We start from the raw sequence: 10,533 nt of genomic DNA, 5'->3' as shown, positions 1-10,533 counted from the left end.
TAAAGGATATGCTATGATATAAAATCTGATCTACAGTGATGCACACCACTGTGAAAGCTTTCAGCTCAGCACCTGGGAACCTCTGGCAGTGGGAGAGCAGTACATAAGCTCCACTCAGCAACAGCCTCTATGAAATCTGCATCTACCTCTACATTCTCCCCCCACCACTACACCCCAGCACTGAATGGGCACACTTCCAGCACCAAACTGTGTCTGCAACACTGTATTAGTGCATCTGAGAATCACCAGCACTGAGATATCCCAATACTCTGTGTGCGCGTGTGTGTATGTGTGAATCTCCCCTAGCTCTGAAGTATATCTACAGATCCTATGCATAACCCCCCAGTGCTGGGAAACCATTGCAATAGCCCTGAATACCCTCCCCACTTCTACATGTACATACAGCATTCTGTCTATAAACCTTCTGCACAGGAAAACCACATTTTGGACCGGCTCCCACACAGACAATCTCTTCTATACCACAGCACCCCATCCAGGCATCTACAGTATAACCAGGGAAGAACTATGTTCCCCACAATTACCCCTAAGAATACTATGCAGCAGCTCCCTGCCCATCCCACCCTGCTCCCCACCAAAAAACATGTGAAAGCCTTCAAGGAGGCTGTAAAGATGATGCAAAGTGTCATTCTCATTCTCTAGCCTGGGACTTGGTCTGGCTCTAAAGAAGGCAGGAAAAAAAGTGGGAATAGGAAAGCAGAGCAGAGAGCTGCCAGAACAAGATTTGAACCCTCAGAGGAGAGAGTCTTGGGTGGTAAGGGGACAGTTTAGTCTAATTGTGTTTGAGGTCATGGAAGTGAAGATTGGCAGATGGAGAGATAAACCCTCTATTCCCCGTAGGTGGAACACAGGAGGTGGCAAGGCAAGCTTCTCTTTGCTGCCTCCGCCAGCATGCTTTACCCTTGCCCAGAGGGACATCTTCTAACACAGAAAGAGGAGCTTGGTCTCCCCGACTCTTTCAGTCCAAGTCAAGTGGCAGCAAGTCAATGCCCCTAGTGAGGATGCTATCACTGGTGTAGGCTTGTGTGTACTGAAAGGCCTCAATGAATTTCACTTAGACCCCAAGCTGCTCCTAACAAGAGTAATGTCTCCAGCTCCAATCAGCAGGGAAAGCCAGGTCTTCTACAAGGTAGAATAATTTGAGAGCGGAGAAAGTTTGAAGCACAGGGACAGTCCAGCTAAATGTGAAAAAGGACAAGAACCAACGCTTCCAGAGACAGCCCCGTGACCCCTACCCTCAAACCTGCAAAACTCAGAGCAAAAGCATTCACTTTATTACAGATCCCGAACGCTCTGATGTCAGCTTCAGAACGGCAATTTTACATTGTACCTTTCATTTTTATGGAACAAAACCATTGTTTGCTCTTTGGTGCCAGTAAATATGTGTCTGTGTGACAGAGAAACAGGCTGCCTGGAGGAGAGGAAGGGGCTGGGTGTGGGGGTGGGGAGAGGACCTGGGCTGTCCACACACACACATCCACTGGCTTGTGCAGAGCTCACTGTGCATTTACAGACACACAAACTGCAAGTACATTTCACTGCTCATCAAACAGACTGCACCTCCGCCCCCCAGCTCTCTGCTGTAATACATATGCTGGTGAATGGCTACTGCAGAACAGCTCCCAGCAACAATTCCCCTTGGTATAACTGTCCTTCTCTCTACCACTCAAAGTGCCCATCTGCAGAGAGCAGGGAGCAGGTCTCAATAAGAATCAGTGACTGAAATCTCTTGGTTGGAGAGAAAGAAAACAGGACAGGCAATCAGTTCTCTGTGATTACAATCCCTACTAAAGGCAAGGAAGCTGGAAGAACTCTGCTTTATTCTTCTCCTCTCTCCTTCTCCAAGGCAATAGGCTCCTTGGTCCACTTGGTCTTCATGCTCTCCTGGTCCTCTGTGTAGCTCAGTTCAGAAGGTAGCGCTGCTGAGCTATCGCCATCCCCACTGACTTCCAGGTCCAGCTCCTCAAAGGAGGAGCCGCTGGCCCCCGACTCACTGTAGCTGTGCTCACTGCGATTGTCTGTCTCATCCCGGCCGTGGCCAGCTGTGAATGGTGACAGGATGGAGGTGGCCACGGAGGTCTCTCGGCTGTCAGTCGTGGCCTCCAGGCTGATAGAACTCGTCTCACTCAGGGTGTCAGCCCCTTGGGAAAGGAGAGAAGAGGAAGAGGTTAACACAGAGGAAAGGGCAATGCAGAGCAGGGCAGAGGAGGCTGTTCCTACAGCTCCAGCCTTGGAGAGTTCAGTCCCATTGTTATTCCATTAGCCCCCATGAAGGGGCTTCTGCCAAGGGAAGAACCCTGTCAAAGAGATATTTGCAAAAGAGATCAAGTCCAAACAAACTGTACAAATCCTCTCATCCTTCCCAGCAAGGGAGCTCACCTGGGAAGGCTGGGGGAGATCATGGGGAAAGTGCCATCCTGCCAAGGAGGCAGTCTCTCAGCTGCAGAAAATGCCAAGGAGCATATGGCACAGGCATGCATTATCACCCCAGCCCATCTGGCTCTGTCCCAAACACCTGGAGACTAGGGCGCTTTTGGCTGGTATGTGCTTCTCAGCAGGCATCTGTTTGCATTCTGGTGTTTCTAAGATACCAAGTCCAGATTAGGGCATTAGGATGACCAAGCAAAAGCCAAAGGCTCCAGCCCAGCTGAAGTTACCCTGTAAAGTTTCATATATGCCATCATAAAGCACCAAAATAGACTGTGGGGCACAGTAATAATCAGGTACAAAGTACCATGTCATTGCAGGAGTTCAGGTTCACTGAGTAATGCTAGGTTGTTAGGACAGCTACTGCACACATGCTGGACAAGATACATTTCACCCTTATAGCTCTCAGGAAGAGACCAGCTTCTTTCTATGACACTTTGCTTTAATTTCTGTTCTCCTCTAGCTCCACTGTCCCCTTTCCTCCTGCAAATTGATCCCCCCTCCCTTCCAACTGCCTAGTTTTTCCAAGACACCAAGATCTCCACTCCACTCCTCCTCCCTCTCCTCCTGCTAGCAGAGAGCCTTCTGCTCTTCATACTTCTTATTGCCCCACCAGTCACCCTCTGAGTGCTGAGTTGCCCTGGGTTCCAGGCTAGCATATACCTGTTAGGAGAAGGGCAGGCTGCTGGCAGTTGCCTCCCCCTGGCTTGCTCCTGATGTGAAGCAAAAGGCAGTAGGAGTGAGGGGCACTAATGGAGGAGGGCTGGCTGAGGAAGAGCCTGGGGCAGCGTCATGAAAGACAGGCTCAACCAGTGAGCTGACCAAGCCGCAACATCCTTTCAGACACAGACCCTCTCATCCCTTGCACCACACCCCAAGAAACTGGCAGCCCTGAACAAGAAAACACCATAGGACTAGCCAGTTTTCTAAGGGTTTAACCAGAAGACATAGCAGGCCAAGTAGCAGGGAGTAGGCACTGCCAGGAGAACCCGAATTGCACTTCTTTGAATGGCTTCAACATGCAGTCATACAGCCCTTTACATTTCAATGCACTCTCTGGTGAGCTGCACCCAAACCTGCCCCCTAGCACTTCGTATTTGCCCCACTTGTGCTTTTCCAAATGCTTTAAGGCACCAGCACTTTCTGCAGAGAGGAGATAAACATCTGGGTGAGCCTGCAGAGTCCTGCCATGGGGTGGCAGGGGCAGTGAAACGGCTTCACTGGGGAGTGACACCACTGAGCACTGACAAGGAGCTCTATACTGGGCATGCAGTGATGGAAATTTGGAACTGCCTGTAGCTTGACTGTCCTAGAAGTGAATGAAATCCAGCACGATTCATGGCCAGGTGACAGCCAGTGGGAACAGTGGGGACACTGCCTGTGTCTGCCAAACGTGCTATTCTACAACAGCTCCTGTGGAATAGCTCCCAAGTGCACACTCCATTCGATAATAAACAGGACTTTATCCCAGTATTCACACAAGGGAGTTAGTCCCTAATAGCTAAATGCTACCAGAGGAGTTACAGAGGACTAGTTATTCATGAGCAGCTATACCCGTCAAGGTCCCCTGGGTAGCCACCGCCTCCGGCTATTAGCAAGCAGGCGCTGTCAGCATCACAAAAACGCTGCTACTGATAGCACTAATTGGTCGTCAGCGTCAGCATTTCTCTCCCATCACCTATGCCCGACCCCTGCAGCACAGACACACCAAGCTCCAGGCTGTATAAACCCCCCTGCTCTGAAGGACTTGATTCTCAAAGGAAAGCACCTTCCTCCAGCCTTCAGCTGGCTGGCATGTGTCAGAGTTGCTCCACTCTAAGTCAGAACTTTCCTGTCTCAGGAGAGTTAAAGCAGGTGGTTGTGGCTGGTGTCTGAGACTGAGATCATAAAGAACAGGCACTTCTATCAAAGGAGCTCTTTGTGCCTTAGAAAAGCATCATGTTGCCCCTGGGGGAAATAGAGGCACCAAGTGGGGAAGGGACTTGTTCCAGCTTACAGTGAGTTAGGAGCAGTACCAGTGCTAGAGCCCAGGTTCCTTTCACTATTGTGCCTTAGGCACAAGGCTCAGCTACTCCTGCAAGAAGCTCTGCTCTTGACATTGTGCCTCAGTAATGAGCTAACAAGCCTGTTGCAGGTGCACGGACTGTGATAGAGATCAGCATGGCAGTGATCACATGAATATAGCCCAGATGCTTGGAACTGGACACAGGGCTGAGCCCCGCCAGCCCTCAGGGGAGCAGTGCGTGGTGTAGGGGGCTTGAGCATGTGTGAGCCATTGCTCACTACTGGATGGAATGATACTGATTCACCTGCCAGGGTAAACTAGGATGCAGCTTCTGCCCTGTCCCCTGGACCATATGTGGGCTGGCACCTGTGGCAGCTGGATGGTCACCAACCTACCTCCCCAGAGTCTGGCTGCTCCAGAAGTCCCTGGCAATTTAAGTTTGTATTTCAAAGGCTCTGTACTTTGCCCCTTGGGTTATGTACTTCAGACATGGATCTGGACAGGTTTTCCAGGAGGTGAGCTGAACAAGCTGGATGTGCAGTGGGCCACTGAATTCTGCTTCTTGGGAAACGCATGTTAAATGTCTCAGTGAAGTGAAGCTGGTGATTTCACTAAATCCAAGCAGCTATTTTTCTGTATCACTCAACTGTCACAACATATATCCTGGGCTCCCTGCACGGCCCTACCAATAGCTCCAGTCGTGGCCTGCAGTGCACCCCAACCAGAAAACAGGGCAGGACAAGCCTACAAGGGGAGTTCCCGAGCTCTGCTCCTCTACAGCCCCTAGTTCACTCTCCCAGAGGAGGCTCTTTAGAATCAGAAAGCTAGTAGCTGCCCTGGAGACTTGAGCACTTTCAAACAAGGCTCCATTTGTTCCCAGGACGCATTTCAGCATTAGGTCCAGCTCCCTGCACTTCCACTAAAGCTGCCCCCTCCCCCTGCCCATGCAGCTCAGACGTGGGGAGACACTGACATTTGTCTCTTGGTAGCTCGGTGTGCCTAATGCTTTCCCCACCTAGGGGCATAAGCATGGTCCAAGGAAGACAATAAAGGCTTTGTGGTCCAGCTGCCCTCTCCTCTTGCTCCAGTTCTCTAAATGCAAGCCCTTCAGCCACTGTGCTGCTGTCTGAAACGAGCCCTACGTGTGTGTATCCACGAGGCACTGCAGTGGACAGGAGCACAAGAGGCCAGCCATGAGAACACCAGGGGTGCCCTTCTGCGCCTAGAGGATCAGTGTATCATGCCATACAGGAGGGGTGAAAAGGAGAGGTAGCAAGAAGTAATTCAATTGCGTGCACACCCCCCATAACTAGTACCCTGAGATACAGCCTCAACCTTAGCAGTGCAGATATCCCTGGGGACAGTGTTGGAGGACAGGGTGGCAACATGCTCTATAACACAGTGGTGTCTTGAGGTCCATAGCCAACAACTGGCATCTTACTAATATTGCACAGGCAAAAGCAATGTAATAGTCCATCAGGAAGGCTGCACTCAAAGAGTTAGAAATACAGAAGTAACATTCAGCCCTTTTGTGCTTGTGCATTATGATACAGTCTTTCATTACATGATCACATACTATTTTGAACAAAGGACCCTGCCTCATTCAGTACCAAGATGGACAGCATTCTGGGAATGAATCCAGGGCTGTGCAGCAAACAGTTTATTGTCTATAGGACTGTGCCTCCTTTACCATGGAAGTTGGATCCATGTAGTAAATGAGACAATGAAATGCAAGAAGAAAAAGGATGGTCGTGAAATGAAAGATACCACCTCAGTGTTCTTCACTTTCTGAGTACCCAACTGGAGATACCTGGGCCTTGTCTATCACATGTACTGAGTACTGTATGTAGCTGCGTGTGTGTGTGTAACATCTGTGTGGGAACACTGAGTGCTTCAGTTGGGTAGTGAAGTGGTACCTTTGGAAGTAAAAGCCACAGCAAATAGCTGCATAGCTTGTTCTTCACTTACCAACCCACTGTGAACAAAGTGAGTTGTGAACCACCGGGGATATGAAAGAGCCAGGATCTACTGGTGTAGATATACACATCCATCTTGCATGGATGTAACAATGCCTACTCTGTCGTCTCCTGCACATCATAGCCACAAAGCATCCTATAGCGCACACAGGATCCTGAGTACACATGATATTCATAAGGGCAAGACGAGGACATCACCAAAGCTGTGGCACCAAACCCTTCTGTGGCAGGAATTAGTTATTCATAGATTCATAGATTCATAGATGTTAGGGTAGGAAGGGACCTCAATAGATCATCGAGTCCGACCCCCTGCATAAGCAGGAAAGAGTGCTGGGTCTAGATGACCCCAGCTAGATGGTTATCCAACCTCCTCTTGAAGACCCCCAGGGTAGGGGAGAGCACCACCTCCCTTGGGAGCCCATTCCAGACCTTGGCCACTCTAACTGTGAAGAAGTTCTTCCTAATGTCCAATCTAAATCTGCTCTTTGCTAGCTTGTGGCCATTATTTCTTGTAACCCCCGGGGGCGAATGTCCAGATGTTCCTAGGAAGTGGGTCATACCCCATACTACAGTTAGGCCAAAAAAACCCAGTGATCCTTACTGTCTGACTTGAGGAAAAGACCTGTTTGAGGAAGGCCAATGTTCCCTCCTGACTCCAAATCTGGTGAAGGACTTCACCCTGAATGTGTAAGCAAAACCAATTGGCCAGGCCCCTGAAAGGTTTCTCAGCACCACTTAGGGTATGTCTCATGGCCTGTCTTAAGGAGGGGATCACCTAGTCTGCAAAATCAAACCCAGGAGGTCTCAAACTTGGTGACCCATCACTGAGACATGCAAAATGTCAGCCCCTTTCTCCCTCTGTGCCACAGCTCCTCTGCTGTAACTTGGGGATGATGAGAATGCTTTCCTACAGCGCACAGGAGTTATGAAATTAAATTCATCAGCTGTGATGTGCTCAGACATTAGTATACCACAGAGAAGCCCATGCAAAAATAAATAATCCCCTACTGAGTGTGAGGAGTGCAAGAAATATGGCAGGTCACCTGAGGATATGAAGAAAAACTGAACGGCTGTTTCATTTCTTGAGGGTCTCCATCCTATGCACTGAATAAGACAATGATTATGTAGGAAATAACTGTATGGGGTCATGTGATGGAGGACTGTATCATGTGCACAAAGAGCAGAGTTAAGGGTAAAAAAGAAATATTAATTCTGGCATTTCCTAGAGTGCTTGATTTTGCCAGTTGGTGTTTTTCAGCATCTTTCTGTTGAACATAGATTCCTTCTTTTTAAAACCTCACAAATCACAGTATGTACCAGTATTTATGTTAGTTCAAGAGTATCTCAGGTAAGCAGCTCAGCCTATATAAGAGCAAGTATGGTACTGATAAAAACCAGACGCTGGGTGAACTTGACAATTTCAGCTCCACCATATGTGTTCGTTCAGTCTGCTGCTTTCTAGTGGCCTCTTCTTCTCAAGATCCACAGCTCAATCCACTCCCAAATTCTTCTCCGAAGCTGAGTCTGCCTGGCCCATCCTGCTGTAGTAACCCAGCCTTTTTACCAACAAATCCTTCCACATATCTCCAGCTGATGGGCAGCTGGAAGCATGAGGACCCCGGCACCAGCCAGGAACAGAAAGAGTCACAGATCTTTTAAGAATCTCCTCAGCCTTGACCCCTTCAGTGAGACATGTCAATAGTCATAAAACCTGGGATGTGCTCTCTGCATTTAGCAAGCAATTGTCAATGCAGAATTGATTAAAAACACTGGACTCTGGAAGATTGTTGCTTAGTGCAAGGCTGTAGAAGGAGCTCTGAGAAACTCAATCCCACTTAAGTTAAATATATCTCATGAAAGAGCCTCTCCCATACCCCTGATTTCAGCTCTAGGCCCCACAGCTTCCCTGTCTCAAGGGCATCTGGCCCTTGAAAGCAGTTTCATGAGCCTGAGCAGTGCTGCATTTCAGTCAAAATTAAGGCACCCCAAATCACTCATTCCTTGAAAATCTTGGTTCTGACTTTTTAGCTTTAAAGACTTGAAACGTCTCCAATAATGGCATGAGGTGCAGTAGGCAGGACCATCTCTCAAATCTAGGGGTTAGCTCACCAAAGAAGATTAGTGGACTCCAACCAGTGTCCACACCAAACTAGCTCTGCACATTTGGTGTACTGAGCTCAGGAGAAGTTTTGGACCGGATGGCTGCAGAGTAGGGTGGAGGGTGCTGGCAGGGCTGTGTGGGGAGCCCTGGGCTGGAATGGCAGGGGGCTTCAGGTCAGGAATGAGAGGCACTGGCAGGGCTGTGGCAAGCCCAGAGCAAGGGGAACATATGTCATGACTGAGGTGCAGGGGGAAGCTTGCTTAGAGCCTGCTACTCCTTTGCCTGTCCACAGGCAGAGCTGTTAGCATCTCCCAGCAGCAAACAACACTGACAATGCACTTCTGTCACGTGCAGCCTGCAATGTTCTCTCCAAATGAAATTCCACAGGTATTTGCTGCCCAAGTAGGCAGGGGCCTGCTTGGAAACTACAGAGAAGCAAGGAGAGGAAGGGGATGATTAGAAAGGCGAACTACTAAGCAGAAGCGCACATGCCTCCACTGGGAGACAGCTGCAAGCCCAGGCACAGTATCCCTTTGCCTGGGGCCAGGGGTGTTTTACAAGCCTACGAAGTACAGAAATATTTAGGGACACGACCCTTGAAGAGCTGGACTCCAGTGAGATTTGTGTCATGGATGACCCCCAGCAGGAAGACAGGCAGCCTGAGAGGGGCTGAGACCTGGAGCCTGGAGGATAGGGGGAGACAAATCTGAGCAGACAGATAATTTTGAAGACCTGTCTCAGGAAGGCCAATGTTGCAATCAAACCCCTCATCACCACAAGGCCACCTGGGTCACAGTATAGACAGTGGCTGCTGATGGGCCCACTGCTCCAGTTTCTTTAATAAGTATTTGGAAACCTCCACCCTGCTCTGATTCTGCAATCCAAACCCCATGTGCAGATGGTTCTCTCTCTGTCCTCCTAGGTCCACCCTCTCCACAATCAGAGGACACATCCCAGTCCACTGATCACTGGCTGACCTCTCAGCACGCATACAGACCCTTCTCCATGATCCCTTTACCATACATGCCCCAGAGCACCACTTGGATGCTGCCTGCCTCTAACCTCCTCAGGTCTCCATCTCTATGATCTGTGTCCCCACACCCAGTCCTTGGGCAGCCAGCTTTCCCTGCCCACTCTGAGAGATCAGATCATAGTCTCCCCATCCTCAGCTCCAGTCCCTGGATCATTGTCTCATTAGTTTGGACAACAACACAATTAAAAAGCTGAGAAAGAGACAAGTGTGTCAGATAAAAACAGCAGCTTAGAGCCGTCGCCAGGGCAACTGGCTGGATGACAAAACCCGCCTGGAAAACATTAATCATTGTCAATTATGACATCACTAAGTTATGACAACAGCAACAAACATGAGTGTACTGTTTCTGGGGAAGAAGCAGATTGCCTGTGTCACTAACACAGCCCTTTGCTGATTTCTTTGTCTTCTCAGAGGATAACGTGCCTCTGCACTCTGAGGAAACAGCTTCAAGACTCCCCCCAACAATCACTGATGCCTTGTTGTTTAAAGAACAGCCAGAAACCCAGAGCTGATTCTCTTAGGGGCTCTAGAGCTCATGGCACTTCTCAGCTCTATCCCGAACTCAGCATCTGACCACAGGCATGTCATGTCACCACCTGCACAGTGAGGACGATGATGGTTTCACCAGTGACTGAAAGGCTGAATTTATGACATGGTTTAAGAACTCTGAGATCCTTGCACGAAGGGCAATCAGACCATGCTGAGCACTAGGGCTGTGCAAAATGGCACCATTTTGTTTAGACTTGCATTTCGACATTTCGACAGAACAGCATTTCGTTTAAAATTTAACTGCAATTCGAAACTGCTATTCTGTTTCTTTTTGTCGAAACAGTTTTGCTGTTTTGACGCTGTTTCGATGTTTCACCCATAGGCTATAATGGGGAAGCTCAAAACAGCCTATAACTTTGACATTTCTCACCTGATTTGGATGAAACCTGCAGGAATGATAGCCCCTTCCAAGGGCATGAAGCCT

The 10,533-nt window shown here is 49.1% G+C and overlaps 1 protein-coding gene across 2 annotated transcripts in view; it reads right to left on the bottom strand.

The window, feature by feature from the left end:
• Window positions 1–1,270: 1,270 nt before the first annotated feature.
• Window positions 1,271–10,533, bottom strand: part of TEX264 (testis expressed 264, ER-phagy receptor) — a 128,652-nt gene continuing 119,389 nt past the window's right edge. For both annotated transcript variants that reach the window (XM_014600114.3, XM_006275140.4), the window contains exon 6: window positions 1,271–2,159. In XM_014600114.3, coding sequence (XP_014455600.1) covers window positions 1,837–2,159 — 323 coding nt within the window. In that variant the 3' untranslated portion in view covers window positions 1,271–1,836. The remainder of the gene's footprint in view (window positions 2,160–10,533) is intronic.

Source organism: Alligator mississippiensis, chromosome 12, assembly GCF_030867095.1.
Source record: "Alligator mississippiensis isolate rAllMis1 chromosome 12, rAllMis1, whole genome shotgun sequence".
NCBI classification, from domain to species: Eukaryota; Metazoa; Chordata; order Crocodylia; family Alligatoridae; genus Alligator; species Alligator mississippiensis.
The sequence above is the reverse complement of the archived record's forward strand: the minus strand, read 5'-3'. Positions and strand labels throughout refer to the sequence as shown.